At 55.9% G+C, this 18,740-nt stretch overlaps 1 protein-coding gene across 3 annotated transcripts; it reads left to right on the top strand.

Moving 5' to 3' along the window:
• Positions 1-39: 39 nt before the first annotated feature.
• ANKRD13B (ankyrin repeat domain 13B) lies at positions 40-18,566 on the top strand. Of its 3 annotated transcripts, none has more exons than XR_012374403.1 (15): positions 40-259; positions 11,783-11,918; positions 12,051-12,175; positions 12,263-12,308; positions 12,915-13,058; positions 13,154-13,343; positions 13,420-13,486; positions 14,508-14,589; positions 15,342-15,406; positions 15,641-15,771; positions 15,949-16,051; positions 16,220-16,372; positions 16,502-16,665; positions 16,747-16,823; positions 17,301-17,434. XR_012374403.1 is itself a non-coding variant. In XM_025851289.2 (15 exons), exons 1-15 carry the CDS (start codon positions 146-148, stop codon positions 17,530-17,532), a joined length of 1,884 nt encoding a protein of 627 aa, XP_025707074.1. In that variant the 5' UTR covers positions 42-145; the 3' UTR covers positions 17,533-18,566. The 3 variants fall into 3 exon arrangements, 2 of the variants coding, with proteins under 2 accessions (XP_025707074.1, XP_073735441.1); XM_025851289.2 differs by having other exon boundaries at positions 42-259; positions 15,894-16,051; positions 17,301-18,566; XM_073879340.1 differs by lacking the exon at positions 40-259 and adding an exon at positions 1,818-1,932 and having other exon boundaries at positions 15,894-16,051; positions 17,301-18,566.
• Positions 18,567-18,740: the final 174 nt, after the last annotated feature.

Here is an 18,740-nt window from a genome sequence, read left to right as displayed (position 1 = left end):
GCCCGCCGGCGCCGCTCGGGCCCTCTTGCGCCGGCTCGCGGCGAGCAGGCAGCGCCGGCCCCCCGCCCCGCGGCCCCGGGCCCCGGCTCCGGCGCCGTCCCCCCTCCCCGGCCGGGCGCCGCGGCCCTGGCATGAGGAGCGGGCGATGATCCCGGCCAACGCCTCCGCCAGGAAGGGGCCCGAGGGCAAGTACCCGCTGCACTACCTCGTGTGGCACAACCGCCACCGCGAGCTGGAGAAAGAGGTCCGCGCCGGCCAGGTACGAGCGCCGTCGGGGCGCCGCGGGGACCCCACCGCCGGGCACGCCCGCCGGGTGTGGGGAGGGGGCGCGGCGCGGGCTGTCCCGCCTCCCCGGCGAGTTTGCAGCGCTTCTTTGTTCGCAGCCGCGGCTTTTGTGCTTGTTGACCGGGAGAGGGTGATGGGAGCGGCCCCCGCCCGCTCCCCTCCGGCTCGGACGGACGGCCCACACGTGTTCCGGACCCTCCCAGGTTGGGGTCGGGGGCACGGTGCCCCTCCTCGGCCGAGGCGGAGGGCTGCGGGGAGGGGCTGCGGGCTCGGGTCCGCGCTCCATGTGGTGGGAGAGTCCGCGGAGCAGCCGAGCAGCGACACCTCCCGCGTGAGTGTGCGGAGGTGGGCAAGGCCTGCGTCGGGAGGGGGGTCACAGGTCAAGGATCAGAGAATAGGCTGTGACACTCCCAGGCATCCCAGCCCCACCCAGTGCCCTCTACCCTCCCGGGTGAGCGCTACATCTGTTTGCTCAGGTTGGGCAGAGCCCCTGGATCCCCCAGAGCCCAGCGCCGGCTCTGGAATGGAGTGGAGAGAGACACCCCCTCCCCGGGGAAGCCCTGAAGGGCCTTGTCCAGGTGCTGAAAGGAGCTCTCCTGCCCTCTGGTGCTGGGGCCTGGCTTCTAGGCGCGGAGGAAGCTAGGGGGCCACTGGGCACTGGAAGGGTTTGAGGTTCTGCACACAGAGCGGGCTCCCTGGTTCCTGCCAGTCAGGGAGAATGGTGGGTCAGCCAGCTTTGGCTGGGCGGTGGCCTCCCAGAGGCCGGGGTAAGGGATGGGGTCTCCTGGTCATTCTCCTGGAGCAAGGCAGGGACAGTTTGCAGGTAGCTCCCAACTCTGCCACAGGCCACAGATGGGCATTTGGGGTGTGGATAACTCACCCTCCAGGCTGGGGGAGCAGGGGCCAGAGCTGGGCCCAGCCTGCCCTTCTTTGCCTCAGGCTGAGGCCAGCGGACTTGGCCCAGATCTGAGACCCTGGGGGCATGGGAGTGGTTCCTCCAGGAGTTGTCCCCTTGGGGAATATGCCTTTTGAGGACCACTTCCTGAGTTACAGGAAGTTCAGTCGGAGGAGCTGTTTGCTTCCCAAAGGACGAGCGAGGTAGAGAGCAAGGTGAGGGTCAGAGAGCGTCTCAGAAGTCCACCACTGAGCCCTCAGAGCAGCAAAGCATCCACCTCTGCAGAGCAGTCCTAGGAATTGTTGGGGTGACCTGAGCCTCCAAGCCTCTGGGCTGGTTGGGCTGTCCACTTACATTCCACCTCTGCTTAAACAAGGGCACTCCAAGTTGCTCCTCAGACCATGCCTCTGTTTATCCGTCGTAAAGGAAGTGGTTTGCAACCATCGAGCCTTGATGAAGGAAGTGAGGCCTGAGTGGTAGGTCCTGGGGGACAAAGATGAACAAACCAGGCACATCCCTGGCTCTCAAGGAGACCCTGTTCTGGTGATGTGAGCATGAACAGAGAAATACCGTATGATGTGCTGGGCGCTCGGACAACCCAGTCTCTCCTGACTCTTTTCTGTTTTCCTCCCATGAGGGCAAAAGAAGACAGGCTTCTGACACAGGTTACAGCTGGAGGGATTTAAATCTGATCCGAGAGAAACTTCCTGATGGGGTGATTGATGATTGGTCCAAGGACTGTTAGGCAGAAGGCGAGTGGCTGAATCTCCAGAAGGTCTTACTTGGACTCCCTTGTCTGAGGGGTGGCTGGTTCTTTTCTTGCTGAGATTGGAGAGAGGCAAAATGCCCTAGAAGAAAAGACTCTCACGTAGGCCTCTCTGACTGATAGTACTCAAGTCAGCCATCTTGCTGGAGTGAGATTGGGGTGGGGAGCCCGGGAACCCGCTGCATGTGGGGGTGCTTTGGGGCTGCTGAGTGTGTTTCTCTTTCCCCTTGGGCTGCCACAGAAACTAGGCACCAGGTTCAGCCCTATCTTCACCCTCCCATCCCTCCCACTTCCCTGGTGTGTTAATGTTTCCTTGAAAGGGACACTGTCTGCCCTGATCCAGGATGGCGTGGGGGAGGAAGGAATATAGGGCACTGGTTGAAGTTAACCCTTGTTCAGCCACAGAGGAGTCAGGCCAGTCCTCTCCTTCGCTCCAGGGGTGCCAAGAGGGAGAATGCCAATCAGTCCGGGCGAGAGAGGCTCCTGGATGTATCTCCACTCTAGGACTGACCCAGGATGGCCCTTGCATTCCAAAATGTGCACTATTCAGTCCTTAGGGCATGGGGCCCCCAGGGAGGGCCAAAGGTGCCCTACCCAGCCCTTTCCTGCCGGGGATGGGCCTGGGGGCAGCCACCTAACATCATAATGAAGCCCTGTAGACCCTAGACATCCCAGCAGGGGTTCCCTGACCTCTGGTGCCCCTAGCACCCACTGTCCCAGAACACATCCAAGCTTTCCTCAAGCACACAGCAGCTGGGTTTCCCTGGCTGCCTCTTCTGCACTCCAAGAAACCCCCACAGAGGCCCTCCCATGGGCAGGCTTGGCAATGCTGGCAGGCTGGGGAGGGGGATGGCATGGCAGGCTTCAGAGCAGATTCAGTGGCTTTGCTCAGTGCCCTCACCCCTATAGTGCTTCTTCGGGGCTGGAAGCAGGGAGCGGTGGGGAGATGGGAGGTGCTCACCGGGTGTTTTGGTGAGGGGAAGGGTCCATGACCACCCCTAGTTGGCACCCAGCAGGATGATGGTTGCCGGGCACCCTGCTTCCTGTCACACACATGCCCTGCCAGACCGGGAGGGGGGCAGGGGGCCGTAGGCCAGTGGATGTGCCAGTTTCCCCTTGGCTGACGAGGCCGTGAGGTTGGCTCAGCTGGCTGTGTTCTTGAGTCACAAGTCCCTGGTGTTCCCAGGGGGGCAGGAGGTGGAGGTTAGGCTGTAGAGCTCCCTGTGGGAGGGCTGAGGGGAGCAGGGTTCTTCCCTTGGCAACAGGCACTCTGGAGGGGGCCAGACTGTGTTCTTAAGGAATCATTTTCTTTCTTCCTGGGGCTGCCTCCATCATGGCCCTCCTCCCTGATTTCCTCAGTTCATCCTCCTGACCTAGAAGCAGGCAGGATGGGATTGTGGGGGCCCTAGAATCTCAGACAGAGGCTACCCCACCCGAGGTACCTGGTGTGTCCCGGAGCACCTGTGGCCCCCTCTCCCCCTCAAGTAGGCAGTCCCACAGCTGATGAGTTGGGAAGCTCAAGAGAGGGACCTACAAACCTCAGAAACCCAACATCAGTGTGTCTGGGAAACAGTGGAGGGGCCGCATGGGGCAGGATGGAGGGGGGCTGCGTGGGAGGAGAGTCAGTAGGTGCCACCCTCAGCCACCCAGCTCAGCTTGAGGAAGCATCCCGCCTCCCTGACCCTTGAGGGAGCTCAGGCCTACCTGGTGGGAAGGCTGGGAAGCAGTGGCCACCCCAGCCTCTGGTGGTCCTCCTTGGGGCTGGGGAAGGCAAAGGAGCAGGGAAAGGAGACCAAGGCTAAGCATGCCAGGCTCTATGCTCTGGGCCCTTCACCTTTCTTCTCTAGCTGTACACATTTGGTGTGTCCTTGTAAGATTTCATCTAACAAAAGGATTCTGCTAATGCTAAACCAGTTTGAAAGATACCCCGCTAGTGCCTGTGGGCTCAGGGGGTACGCAGTGTGCGAGTCCACTGGCCACAAATGTGCGTGCTATGCATCAGTAGGCTCGTGCAGATCCAGAGGGCGTCTGAGCACACAGGTGCCGTATAGGGCAGCACACGGACCCTGAGCGAGGGCCAGAGGAGTAGGCCTGGGTATTCCTATGGTACCTGTTCACGCGTGTGCGCAGCTAGGTGCGGGCCTGGGTACAAGCAGGGCGTCCCTCTGCCCAGGGAGCCCCAGCCCCTAAGCTCAGTAGACACCCCCACCACCCCAGCGGACGCCTGCTGGGGTGCAGAGTTTCATTCTCCTGGTGGGGAGGGTCGGGTGTTAGGTTCATGGGAACCTTTTTCCTTCCAGCAGTGAAATAGCTGCAGGCCTTCGCTGAAGAAATGAATGAATTTGCCCACCTGGGCCCCAGGCAAGATGCCACTTCCACTGTAGGCCCTGCTTTGGGTGGGTTGGGGGAGCTTCTCTGGGGGTTGGCTGGGTGCATGCGGTAGGGGGGGAGGCCCACATGCCCCCCCCCCCCCAGCAAACAGCAGGGCCCTGGGACCGCTGGCAGAGCCCCTGAGGAGTGGAGGGAGGGAGCAGTGCCAGCCTCTCTCCAGGGCCTGGAGGTGAGACACCTGAGGGGGGGGGAGGGCAGGAGGCCCCTGGCCCCCCCCCCCCGCGTGTGTGTGTGTGTGTGTGTGTGTGTGTGTGTGTGTGTGTGTGTGTGGGCGGGGTGCCCTGCCCGCTCCTTGGGGCCTTGTTAGCAGCAGTAGCGGGTCTGGGGCAGGGCTGGGGGCCGGAGATGGCTCAGCTGCAGCTCCCTGGGAAGACTCCTGACTTCCCAGCTCGGGAGCTATGGGCCCTTGGTCCCACCCCAGGACTCAGGGCCCACCTCGGTTGTCGGCCGCCTGGGGGCTCAGCCCATCCCATAATAGGGAAGGAGTAAATAGTGCTCTCCCTCCTCTGTGGGGAGCTGGTGTAGAGGAGCGCGGGGTGGGGGCGCTCAGATCTCTAAGTCACCGCTCACAGGGCCACACGGGCCAGGCATACTTTGTTGTTTTTGTTTGTTTTTCCTGAGGTTCCTAATATATTTAAAAATGAAGAAATGAGGGCCCCTGGCTGGCTCCACCAGTAAAGCTTGTGACTCCTCATCTCAGGGTCATGAGTTCAAGCCCCAACTTGGGCATGGAGACTCCTTAAAAAATTAAAAATAAACAATGAAGAAATGCCAACAGAGGGTTATAAAAATTATGTAAATTGCTTAAATTATTTAAAATGTTCTTTTGTGACAATGGAGTTCATTCTCATGTTTTAAAACATATTTAGCTGTTGTTAGAGGCTTGTCATGAAAAGGCAGTAGTCCTCACCGAAGCCCTCCCCACCTCTCTCATTCCCTGGAGGTGACCACCTTGAACGCTAGGGTGTTCTGTTATTTACCTCCATAATTATAAACAATATACGTCTATGACGTATATAAACCAATACGTTTATTGGTTTATCAGTTTTACATGTTATTGCCTTCCCTCCCCATGTCCCTTAAATATAGTCACTTATGCATTTGTTGAACAAATATTTATGAAGCACCAGGTATGTGCCAGGCACTGTCTAGGGGCTGGGGATGTAGCATTGAACAAAACACACAGGGACCCTCCCTCTGTGGGGCTTACAGTCTCAGTGAGGGAGACAATGAAAAACTGGACAAGCAATCTAACGTGGGAAGAGAACTAAAGCAGGATCAGTGGCGACAGATAGATACATAGCAAGTGTCATTTGAGATGGGTTGTAAGGGCAGGCCTTTCTGAGGAGGTGACATTTGAGCGGCCACCTACGCGGAGTGAGGGAGAAAATGCCGGGGCCACCTAGGGTGTCGAGCAGAGTGGAGTTTGGAGGAGAGGTGGGAGAGCACATGAGTTCAAGGAGGCGTCCAGGGCTGTTGGATTCTATTCTAAACAGGATGGGAAGCCTTGGGAGTGTTTTGAACTAAAGGGTGTCAGGACCTGCAGAACGTTGCACAGGATGACAGACGCCGTGATGGGTCATGGGGAGAACAGAGCTAAGAAGCCAAGAGAGGAGTGAAGAGACCACAGGGCCACCGGGTGAGAGAGAGGGTGGCTGCCACCAGCATGGTAGCCTCAAGGTGATGAAAACTGAGAAGCGTCTGGATCTGTTTTGAATGTAGAGCCTATGAGATCGGGTCTGTGCTGATGGATTAGATATGGAAGGTGAGAGAGAAGGAAGAGAGAAAGACAGTTACAAAGTTTTGTTTGTTTTTACCAAAAAAGGGAGTGAACTGAAGTAATGTTTCCTATGAGGGGAGAATTGGGGCAGGGGCAGCTGTCCAGGAATGGCTGGAGTGAAGAAGGCGAGGGAAAGATGAGAAGTCGCGGGAAGTCAGGATGTCCCATTTTGTCTCATGAATTCAGTTATCTGTTCATATATTTCTGAGGATGTCAATTACTGTTTTCCCTCCAGAAAGTTTTCTCCTGTTTCCTGCATTGACAGTGTTTCCTCTGGGTTTTTTTGCATCTGTTTGCATGTTTTGGTATCTTCGTGTTGGTGGCTTTCCTCAAATGTCCAGTCACCCTTGGCTGTTGGAGCATATTTAAGAATGGGGGTGTGGAGGGGTGCCCAGGTGGCACAGCGTCTGACTCAGTTTCAGCTCAGGTCACGATCTCGGGGTCGTGAGATCGAGCCCCATGTCAGGTTCTGCGCACAGTGTGGAGTCTGCTTGGGATTCTCTCTCTCTCTCCCTCTGCCCCTCCCACTCATGCTCGCCCGCTCTCTCTAAAATAAATAAATCTAAAAAAAAAAAAGAATGGGGGTGTGGAGCTTATTGATGCATGGGTGGTACTACTATGCAATGATTGGCTGGCAAGCTGGCCTGCTTATTGTAGGATCCCCAAATATCTGTACCCAGAGGTCTCTGGTGCCTCTAGTGTCCCCAAAGAAGAATCCTCCAATCTCCTACTAGGGGTGGGATGGGGCAGTGGTGTGGAGGCAGGGAAGGGACTGAGCTTTCACTGTTCACTACTTTTTAGCCCCATGACCTCATCCTCAGGCCAGTGTCCCCAAATCCAGTGCATGTCAGGCTCAGTTTCTACAGAGAATAAATTCCTGGCATCCTATGGAGGGGAAGGGGGGCGTCTCCCAGCTTTTCAAGATTGGGGAGGGGGCCGGGGGTTCTGAATTTTAACCAGCTCCCCTGTATTTAGCTCTGAGCCTCACTTACACCTCTGCCATCCCCACTGCCTGCATGTTCTGGACATTTCAAGGGTGATCTGGCCTGACACTCGCTGGGGTTCCCCTTTGTGAATGCTTGGGTTCTAGTACCCTCTGCTCCCCTAAGTCAGTTGTAATGCCTCAGCCACTTTCCACGTTCTAAAGATGCGTTAACATTTTTCATCTGCTAACATCTTTTCTCTTTACTCTTGTGGGTTTTAAATATTTTATTGACATTCTTATACTTACTCACAAATTTTCCTTTTGGGGCACTCTTCATTCCTTTGTATGGATCTAAGTTTCCATCTGTTAACGTTTTTCTTCCACTTGAATAACTTCCTTTAACATTTCTTGCATGTCTTCTGGTGATAAATTCTCTTAGCTTTTTTTGTTTGTCCACAAAAATCTTCATTTCCTCTTCATTTTTCACAGAATATAGAATTCTAGGTCAAGGGCGCCTGGGTGGCTCAGTCGTTAAGCGTCTGCCTTCGGCTCAGGTCATGATCCCAGGTTCCTGGGATCGAGTCCCACATCGGGCTCCCTGCTCTGCGGGAAGCCTGCTTCTCCCTCTCCGACTCCCCCTGCTTGTTTTCCTGCTCTCGCTATCTTTCTCTGTCAAATAAATAAAATCTTTAAAAAAAAAAAAAAAGAATTCTAGGTCAACATTTTTCCCCCCAGCACTTTAAACATTTCATTCTATTGTTTTCTAGCTTGCATCGTTTCCCTTGAGAAGTATTCATTATTTCCTGTGTTCTTCATAGTGTGTCTCATTTCTCAAAAGAATTTTAAGATTTTGTTTTTATCACTAGTTTTCAGCACTTGATTATGATGGGCCTTAGTGTAGTTTTCTTGGCGTTTACCTTGCTTGGGATTCATTGAGTTTCTTGGTTCTGTGGGTTTATCATTGTGTTAGTTTGTGCAAAAAATTACCACAGAATGGGTGGGTTAAAACAACAAAATTTTATTCCCTCATTGTTTTGGAGGTTGGAAGTCCAAACTCAAGGAGTCAGCAGGGCCCCACTCCTTCCAAAGGCTCCAGGGGAGAATCCTTCCTTGCCTCTTTCAGCTTCTGGTGTCTCCAAGCATTTCTTGGCTTGTGGTTGCATAATTTCATTCTCTGTCTCTTTACATAGAGCTTCTCTCTTCATGGATCTCTCCTTTGTATGTCTTATAAAGACATCTCATTGGATTTAGGGTCCACCCGGATAATCCAGGCTGGTCTCAGGGTGCCTGGGTGGCTCAGTTGGTTAAGCAGCTACCTTCGGCCCGGGTCATGATCCCAGGGTCCTGGGATCGAGTCCTGCATCTGGCTCCCTGCTCAGTGAGGAGCCTGCTTCTCCCTCTCCCTCTGCCCCTCCCCCTGCTTGTGCTCGCTTTCTTTTTTTTTTTCTTTTAAAGATTTTATTTATTTATTTGAGAGAGAGAGAAACAGCATGAGAGGGGAGAGGATCAGAGGGAGAAGCAGGCTCCCCGCTGAGCTGGGAGCCCAATGTGGGACTCGATCCCAGGACTCTGGGATCATGACTTGAGCCGAAGGCAGTCGCTTAACGAACTGAGCCACCCAGGCGCCCTTGTGCTCGCTTTCTCTCTCTCAAATAGATAAAAAAAAAATCCAGGCTGATCTTGTCTTGAGATCCTTAATTTCACCTGCAAAGACCTATGTTCCGGGGTGCCTAGGTGGCTCAGTCAGTTAATCATCCAGCTCTTGGTTTCTGCTCAGGTCATGATTTCAGGGTCATGAGACTGAGCCCTGCATCAGACTATGCACTCAGTGCAGTCTGCTTGTCCCTCTCCCTCCTCCTCTGCCCTTCCACCCCACCCCTCACGCACAGGCATGCACACGCTCGCTCTCTCTCTCTCAAATAAATAAATAAAATCTTTAAAAAAACCCCCACCCATGTTCCAAAGAAGATCACATTCACAGGTTCTGGGGGTTAGGGTATAGACATATATTTTGGGGGGGTACCACCATTCAACTCCCTATAGCAATTTAAAAAAAAAAACAAATTCGGAAAAATGTTTAATGTTATCTATTTAAATTTAAATTTCTCTTTAAGTTTTAAAAAGATAATGTTCTCTTTCAATTTCAATTTCAATTTTTTAAGATTTTATTTATTCAGGAGAGAGCATGAGCAAGAGAGAGAGAGAGAGAAAGAGAGAGAGAGCATGAGTGAGCATGAGCAGGGGGTAGGGGCAGAGGGAGAAGCAGACTCCCCACTGAGCAGGGAGCCCGATGTGGGACTCAATCCCAGGACCCTGGGATCATGACCTGAGCCGAAGGCAGACGCTTAAGCAACTGAGCCACCCAGGTGCCCCCAAATTTAAATATTAAAGAGATAATGTTATCTCTTTAAATTTCTTATTTCTCCTACTTCCTTATCCTATCCTTTGGGGACTCCAATCACACATATGTTAGAATGCCTTATAGTGTCCCATAGATAGTTGAGGCTCTGAATGTTTTTCAGTACTTTTTCCTCCTCTGTGCTCCATTTCTGTTCTATGTGTTCTGTTGTTATATCTTCAAGTTCACTGATTTTTTTATTCTGTAGTGTCTAATCCAATGAATTTTTCATTTCAGAAATTATACTTATCTCTTACTCTTTCCCCATGAACATTGTGTTCATGTGTTTCTGTAAACTCATGAGCACACTGAGCCATTTACCATCTTTATCATTTCTTTTTTTCAAGGTTTATTTATTTGAGAGAGAGAGAGAGCACACGGGTGGGAGGGGCAGAGGGAGAGGGAGAGAGAGTCTCAAGCAGATTCCACACTGAGCGGGGATCCTGACTGGGGGCTTGATCTCACGACCCTGAGATCATGGCCTGAGCTAAAACTAAGAGTCCGATACTTAACTGACTGTGTCACCAAGGTGCCCCATCTTTATCATTTCTGAATATCTCCCAATTATGGGTCATATTTTCCTACTTCTTTGCACGTCTAGTAATTTTTTTCTAGTAGTTTGTAACTGGGTATTATTGCAAATAATATTGCAAATATTATCATATTAAGCATCTGGATTTTATTGTCTTCCTTTAGAGTGTTAGGCTTTGTTCTGACCAACTAAGCTAAGTTACTTGTAAACCAGTTTGATCCTTGTGAGATTACTTTTAATCTTTATTAGATTGGATTTAGGTAAGCCTTTTCTCTCAGGATAGTTTAGCGCTACTACTAAGGCGTACCCATTCTTGGGTCTCTGTGGAATACCCTGGGCAAGCAACAAGGACTCTCCACTCTAGCAGGTTGGAGCTTGAATGTCTCCTTGCCCTGAGACATGAGAATTTCGAGAATTTTCCAGCTTATTGCTCCTTTTCTACCTAGTGTTGCCGAGTTTCACTCTACACAGGCCAAGTTTAGTATTCAGCAAAGGCTTGGAGGAACCCCATGCAGATTTCTGGAGCTCTTTGCACAGCTCACTCCTTCCTGAAACTCTGTCCTGCAACTTCTTGCTACCTTAGCCTCCCTGAACCCCTCTCTCTGTCTCCCCAGCTCCCAGCAAGACTACCATGCTCTGCTAGAGATTCCCCTCCCTGAATTGCTGTCTAGAATGTTCCTCCATGTAGAAATCTAAGCCATCATAGGGCCTACCTTGTTTGTTTCTCTTACTTCAGAGATCACAGTCCTGGGCTACTTGTTGCCTACTATCTGAAAACAATTATTTCATGTATTTTGAAGCAGTAGTTTTCTTTGTTTATGGGAGGATGATTTCAGCTTATCTCATCATGGTTGCGGTAGAAGCCTTTTGACTGGCATTTTAATCAAGTTTGGGGATGGAGAGGAGGAGTTACATGTATGTGGTCAGTTCACTGTATTTAGCTAGAGGCCTTAGGCTCCTGAAATTTATTTATTTATTTAAAAGATTTTATTTATTTATTTGACACACAGAGAGAGAGGGAACACAAGCAGGGGGAGTGTGAGAGGGAGAAGCAGGCTTCCCGCGGAGCAGGGAGCCTGATGCGGGGCTCGATCCCAGCACCCTGGGATCATGACCTGAGCTGAAGGCAGACGCTTTAACAACTGAGCCACCCAGGCACCCCCTGAAATATATTTAAATATTTATGTTTAACAGACATGTTTTTCACCACCCAACAAAAATCTCATACAATTAATCATGCTATTCACAAAACAGTAATAGGATTTGTAAAAAAAAATTAAAAAAAAAAGTTAATACATAGTGTTCCACAGGCAAAGGACGTGGGTTTGAAGTGGTACCATGAACATATCCTTCATTCCTATCAATCTGTTATAGCAACTGTGAAGCCTCATTCAGTGATAATGTCAATGATCTAAATTGATAGCCCTTCCTGAAGGTGTGATCTTGGACCTGTAGGCTGGGTCCTGCCTCAAGTGCCCTCCTTGGCCAACAGCCTCTCTAGACCACCCTTGAACCCTAGACTTACTCTTCCCAGGCAGCCCAGTTTGGAGCCTTGGAAGAGTCAACCCAGTCAGGGGACGTAGGTGGACAGGAAAGGAGGAAGGGCCTTCCTTCCTCAGAGCTGCTTCCTGCCCTGTCCTGCAGGCCTCTTTTCACCTGCCCAGCACCCTGCGCATTGTGTCTCTGTTCCGTTGCCTGGTGAGGTGGGCAAGGCAGGGCGGCCAGGTGGCTCCTGCCTGCCTAGAGGCTGTTGGGCTCAGATGGGCTGCCTCAGTGGTGACCAGGGATACATCTTCACCTCCTTCTCCAGGTGGACATCGAGCAGCTGGATCCCCGCGGGCGGACTCCCCTGCACCTGGCCACCACACTGGGACACCTTGAGTGTGCCCGTGTGCTCCTAGCACACGGGGCAGATGTGGGCAGGGAGAACCGCAGCGGCTGGACAGGTGGGCGCCCCTGCTCACCCCAGCCCCACAGCCAGGGTCTCCCAGCTTCGAACCTTCCCCCTGGGTGAGCGGACGGGGGCCCCCAGGGAGGGTTCTGCCCTGACGTTGCCTCCCCCCCGCCCCGCCCCGCAGTGCTTCAGGAGGCTGTGAGTACCCGGGACCTGGAGCTGGTGCAGCTGGTGCTACGGTACCGGGACTACCAGCGGGTGGTGAAGCGGTTGGCGGGCATCCCCGTGCTCCTGGAGAAGCTTCGCAAGGTGAGGGCCAGCCTCTCGGCCTCCCCACCGCAACCCTCGAGCCCTGTGTCTAGCACAGACTTAGGTACCCTCCTTCTCATTCTCCAGGCCCAGGACTTCTACGTGGAGATGAAATGGGAGTTCACTAGCTGGGGTAAGGGGGCCGGGGCAGGGGGGCCCTCTGTGGGCATCCTCCCACCCCAGGGCTTTTGCACCTGCTGCTCTCCTGCATGGTGCTCTTCCCAGGGCTCCTTCTCATCCTTGAGTTCCCAGCTCAGTGCCACCCCCTTAGCCTAGCTTTTCCATGCTGCCTCAGACACTGTCTGGATTCCATTATTATTACTTCCTTCACTTTGTAAGGATCCGATCGTTTGTTTGTTACTTGTCACTCCTTGCTAGAAGGTAAGCGCCCAGAGGGCACGGGTCTTGTCTTGTTCAATGTTGTATCCTCAGTGACTAGAATAGTGCCTGGTACACAGTAGGTGGTTAATAAATATTTGTTGGAAGACGGGATGAAAGATTGAGTAAGTGAATTAACAAATGGTGGCTACTAGGGACTTGCTGGCGACGGGGACGTGCCTATGTCCGGCTTCAGGTTGCTCACGTCGGAGTGACTGGTTTACATTCACGTGGGGGGAGTTGGGGAGTTCTCTCGTCCTTTCCGGGCCACACCGCTGACCCTGACCCCCGTGCCCCGGGGTGGCCCAGGTTGGGTGGGCCAGTCAAATTGAAGCCACCTCTGATCTTCCCTTCTACCTAGTGCCCTTGGTGTCCAAGATCTGTCCCAGCGACACCTACAAAGTGTGGAAGAGTGGGCAAAACCTTCGGGTCGATACCACGCTCTTGGGCTTTGACCACATGACGTGGCAGCGAGGGAACCGCAGCTTCGTCTTCAGGGGCCAAGGTCAGGCAGGCAGGAGGTGGGGCAAGGTGGGAAGGCTGGGGACACCCACTTGCCTGCCCCCGCCAAACACCCCTGTGCTGTTCTGTGGCTGGTAGATACGAGCGCCGTGGTCATGGAGATTGACCATGACCGCCGCGTGGTGTACACGGAGACGCTGGCCCTGGCCGGGCAGGACCGGGACCTGCTGCTGGCGGCCGCCCAGCCCACGGAGGAGCAGGTGCTAAGCCGGCTCACTGCGCCCGTCGTCACCACACAGCTCGACACCAAGAACATCTCCTTTGAGAGGTGAGTGGGCACAGCCTTGGTAGCCTCGAGCCAGCCTGCTGGGGGACCCCTCACCTGGACCACTCTGCTTCCCCAGGAACAAGACTGGCATCCTGGGCTGGCGCAGCGAGAAGACCGAGATGGTGAACGGGTACGAAGCCAAGGTGAGGCTGCCGCTCCCTGATCCCGGAGCCCACCCACTCTGGCCTACAGCCGGCTGGGCGGGGGCTTCCCGACCACCCCCTCCCAGCCTTGGAGGTGCAGAGGCAACGCGGCGTGGAGGGAGGGCACGAGACTCAGAGGCAGCTGATGAGGACGGCCAGTTTACTGAGCACTCACTGTATTCACGTTCAGGGCACCGTCCCCATGTTTTATTTGCATGACGTATGAATACGCGCACGCACTCAGTCCCAGCAGATTTGGGAAGGTGCTATTATTATTATTCCCGTTTTACAGATTTCATTGAGCCTTTCCCACAGTATCCCATTTAGTCTTCACCACGACTGTGGGGTAGGGTATTGGCCCATTCTCTGATGAGGAAACAGGCTTGGAGTGGTCACATGACCTGCACGGGGTCGCTCAGCTATCAGTGGCCCAGCTGAGGTTCAGACCTTGGCTGCCTGACTCCAAAGCCAGGCCTTTACCCCTGAGGATACTGTGTTGGTCCCTCTGGGACCCTTGTCACCCCCATGGGGCCCGAGGGTGGCGCCGGTGAAAGCAGGAGCTAACGCGCACAGAATGGCCCTGCGGGGTTTCCTCCTGGAAGGCTTCCCCGGCCTGCTAGGCTGGGCTAAGGCCTCTGCTTTTGGTTCCCACAGCCCTGTGCTCCCCCCACCAGAGTGGGTCTCACACTATGTTATAACTGTCCCTTTTCTTGTCTCTTCAGCTAGTGTGTGAACCTCCAAAGGGTGGGGATTGTCTCCAGTTGTGCTCGTTCACCGCTGTACCCCTGATGTCTGCCTCAGGGCCTGGCACATAAAGGCTCCTCACAAAATGTTTGTTGAATGAATAAGAGAATGGATGAATGACTTCATATATTCACTTGCCCAAAGGCTGGGAGATTGGAGCGAACAGCTCCCCCGTCCCCCAGTGGCCCCTCCTTTGCAGAAAGTGTTCATAATGCCCTTGGGGGCAGGAGGTAGGGTACCAGAATTGTCTTTGAGCCCTTTCCTCATCTGTCCCCAGGTATATGGGGCATCCAATGTGGAGCTCATCACCCGGACACGGACAGAGCATCTTTCAGAACAGCACAAGGGCAAGGTCAAAGGTAATGAAGCGGAGGTGGATGGGGAGAGGTATGAGGGAGCAGCGCCCACTTGAGTCCCTCCATCAGTGCTCCCTATGACATCCCAGCAAAAGCTGGGTAGTTTATTCACGCAAACACATTTCAGTTCAAGTGCTGAGTGCTGATAATTGAGAGTGACTGCCTGGAGTGCAGCTAGGAAGATTCTAGGCAACGTTCGGGCTCAATGGGAGGGAACACTACAGCTGGTAACTGATGTCCGCATTGGATTTGGGGTGGAAGCGTCATGTGTGCAGTTTATTGGCCATCCCCGTCCAGTGGACCAGGCCCTAAGCAGTAAGTCAGGGGGCCTGCCACTGATCCTCTGTGCCTCTTGATACCACACCTGACTCTTGGGCATCAGTGAGTCTCTCTAGAGTAGCAAGACAGGAGAACCAAATGAGGTAATTAAGACAGAAGTGCCCGAAGGAAAACACAGACAGACACATGCGTACCCCAGCACTGCTCACCAAAGGCACGTATTTCTTGTCCAGTGTCACCAACGTGGACCCTTTTGGAAGTTTCTCCAGAGCCCCAGGCCTATTTTTATTCCCGCTGTGCATGTGGTCCTGGTCCCTGTCCCTTAGAGTCCTCAGTCACCTTCAGATGCAGGTGCCCAAGTGTTTGGTGTGGCTGAGCAGTCCTCCCCACCTGCCAGGAACCAGCCTCCTCACTAGGTCTCGGGGGCTGGCACGGCTGAGGGTTCAGTGTCCTCTGAGACGCCACATTTCTTGTAGGCTGTAAGACACCTCTGCAGTCCTTCCTGGGAATTGCTGAGCAGCATGGGGGCCCCCAGAATGGGGTGAGTGTGTGCCAGGGGTGCCCTCGTGTGGAAGGGTGTGGATGTGGCTCAGGAGGCAGCCTGGGAGGCGTCCTGCCCAGCACGGCCTGTGTGAAACTACTTTCCACACTGCCCAGGGCCATGTCAGCTGCAGGGTGGCTGGGGGGGATGGCTCTGGGGCCCACGATCCCAAATGGTTGGCCTGGCATCAGAGACTGAGAAGGGCTCACGGGTACCTCCTCATGTGGTATACAGACCCTGATCACTCAGACTCTGAGCCAAGCCAACCCCACTGCCATCACTGCAGAAGAGTACTTCAACCCCAACTTTGAGCTTGGCAACCGGGACATGGGCCGCCCCATGGAACTCACCACCAAGACACAGAAGTGAGGTCCCCTGATGGTGCTGGGGAGGGCTGGGTGGGGCAGGGCTGGGCGGGGTTTCCAGAAGGTACTCGGAGGCTGTGGCTTCTACTATGCCCCTCACCCCTTGGGATCTGGGGGGGCAGGTTCAAGGCCAAGCTGTGGCTGTGTGAGGAGCATCCCCTGTCCCTGTGTGAGCAGGTGGCCCCCATCATTGACCTCATGGCTGTCAGCAATGCGCTTTTCGCCAAGCTCCGGGATTTCATTACCCTACGCCTGCCGCCTGGTTTCCCGGTCAAGATTGGTGAGACCCCAGCCCCATTTCCTCTCAGCCGCTAGTGTGTGTGTGTGTGTGTGTGTGTGTGTGTGTGTGTGTGTGTTGAGGGGTGGGTAGGGCTTAGATGAGGTAAAGATGAGGGGTGCCAAGGTGTGAGAAGGTGGGTGGTGGCACCCGCTGCTTCTTCATCCTCAGAAATCCCAATCTTCCACATCCTCAACGCTCGCATCACCTTCGGGAACCTCAATGGCTGCGACGAGCCGGTGCCGTCGGTGCGAGGCAGCCCCAGCAGTGAGACGCCGTCCCCAGGCAGCGACTCCTCCAGCGTCAGCAGCTCCAGTTCCACCAGTGAGGCCCTCCCCATCTGCGTGTCCGCCCGCACGTCCCTCCCCACCGAGCACTGGCCGGCTCCCTGCGCAGGCAGGAGGCCGGAGGGTGCGTGCGGCCACGCCCTGACCCCCAGCCTGGCGTCCTCAGCCTCGTGCCGCGGCTGCGAGATCTCCCCCGCGTTGTTCGAGGCCCCGCGCGGCTACAGTGTGCTGGGCGGCCAGCGGGAGGCGGCGGCCCGCGACGACGACGACGACCTGCTGCAGTTCGCCATCCAGCAGAGCCTGCTTGAGGCGGGCAGCGAGTATGACCAGGTGCGTCCCCGCCGCCGCGCTGCCCCACGGGACTGCGGCCTGCCGTGCCGCCGAGCCGACCGGCCACGCCCCTCCCTCCAGGTCACTATCTGGGAGGCGCTGACCAACAGCAAGCCGGGCACTCACCCCATGTCCTACGAGGCTCGTCGACAGGACAGGTCAGTGCCCGCCTGTCCTGACCTAGCACCCCTCCCCCGAAATAACACATGCACGGAGTCCCTCAGGACGCTGTCGCAGTGGGTGAGGACACCAACGGCTGGGCGGCCCCTCGTGGCCCCAGGAAACCGTGGTACTCTCCGTAGGGCCCCTACTCCTTTGCAGAAGGCTTCCACCCCCACCCTTTCCTCACTCCAAAAGCAGCCTCAAGGCCTTCAGACCCTTACCGGGCAGGATGTTAGGGCTGGCGTTCTAGAAGATGCCCACACGTGCTGGTGCACCGTCAGCTGCGAGGATGGGCTTTGTAGGGGCAGAGATCTGTCACAACTGGGTGGGAGCCAGGGAGGTGACGCAGGACTCATCGGCTCCAGCGGAGGGTGGCGAGGCCTCCTCTGTCCTGGGGCCCCCACGCAGTCTCCCGGCCCCGCTTACGGGCAGGCGCGCCCCCGGAACCCTCGACGTATCTTACCCGCCCCCAGGAGCGCCCCGCCCACGCCGCAGCGCCAGCCCGCCCCCCCCGCGGCCCTGGCGTCGGTGCCCAGCCCTCGGCCCAGCCCGCGCCCGGGCGGCCACGTGTTCCGGAGCTACGACGAGCAGCTGCGGCTGGCCATGGAGCTGTCGGCGCAGGAGCAGGAGGAGCGGCGGCGGCGCGCGCGCCAGGAAGAGGAGGAGCTGGAGCGCATCCTGCGGCTCTCGCTGACCGAGCAGTAGCGCCCGCGGCAGGACCCCTGGGCCCCGCCTCGCCCGCCCCGCCCCGGAGCCAGACTCGCTCGGGCCCGCGTGCCCGCCGGGCGCGGCCGGGAGACTGGAGCCGCAGCCTCGGGGCCGGCGAGGCGCCCCTGGCACCAGCCGGGCAGGGGTTCGGCGAGGTCGCGGGGTACCTGTCCCGGCCAGGGCCCCGGAGGCAGCTCTCACGGCCCGGTCCCCCCCTGCTTTGCTGTATCCTGACGCCCACCACTCTATCCTGGGCGCAGACTTGTCCGAGGGGGCCAGGCCGTCCTGAGGGGGAGGCGGGTCCTTAGAGGAGCAGTGTCCCCCCTCCCTCGCTCCTTCTGGCCGGTCCTCCTTTTCTGCTCACAGAACCCAGTGTAGGACACTGTCCGTGAAGCCTTTGCATCTCCGCTCTTCACCCCAGGGGGGGCAGCTGAGCTCCCCACGTGCTGTGTTGCTGCTTTGTCCCAGACACAAACCAGCGCGTCGAGGGCCCAGCTCCTCCTTCACCCCGGCATTTCAGCGTCAAGTGCACTTAGCGGGGTGCCCGGCTTCCCCAGCCCCCCCCACGCCCCTCCCGGGTCTCAGGGTGGTCCCAGTTTCTCCTTGGGCGGCCAGAGGTTGGAGTCCCCATGCCCACGGCACGCTTTTGCGATCAGGGAGGGTGTCCAAGGTGCCCCCCCCCCCCCCCCCCCCCCCCCCCCCCCGGCCTGGGCAAGGCCTGATTTCTTCATGATGTCTTGGCAAATGGGGGACAATATTTGGGCTGGGGGCGAGCACTAGACCCTGTCCCCTGGCCCCGCTTTATGGGCAGGTGCACCCTGGAGCCCTCTCACCAGCTCAGGGCCCTGCGCCACCACCCACCCCTTCCCACCAGCTGCTGCTAGCCCTCTGTGGTCGTGTGTCCCACCTGCCCCCAGCCAGGGGCTGACTCTAAAACCCTTCATCCAATGGTGCTAACCCCCGGCTCTGCCCTGCCCCACCCCACCCACCCAGAGAAGCACAGACCCCGCTAGGGGCAGGGGCCCACCGCACACCCTTGTCCACCTTCTCTCAGGCTGGCCTTCCTGGCTCAGCCAGTGAGGCTCAGCAGGGACACAAAAGGGATGGAAAAAAAGAACAAAGAGAAACTGTTCCTCTCACCTCCTTCCCTGATGCCAGGGGCACCGGACTGACTCTGAGGCACAAATAAAAGAGGCTTCAAACCC

Source organism: Callorhinus ursinus, unplaced genomic scaffold (genome assembly GCF_003265705.2).
Source record: "Callorhinus ursinus isolate GAN/ISIS: 27379988/994484 unplaced genomic scaffold, GSC_fseal_2.0 scaffold34, whole genome shotgun sequence".
Taxonomy (NCBI): domain Eukaryota; kingdom Metazoa; phylum Chordata; class Mammalia; order Carnivora; family Otariidae; genus Callorhinus; species Callorhinus ursinus.
Note: the sequence above shows the minus strand (reverse complement) of the source record. Positions and strands in the feature narration are given on the sequence as shown.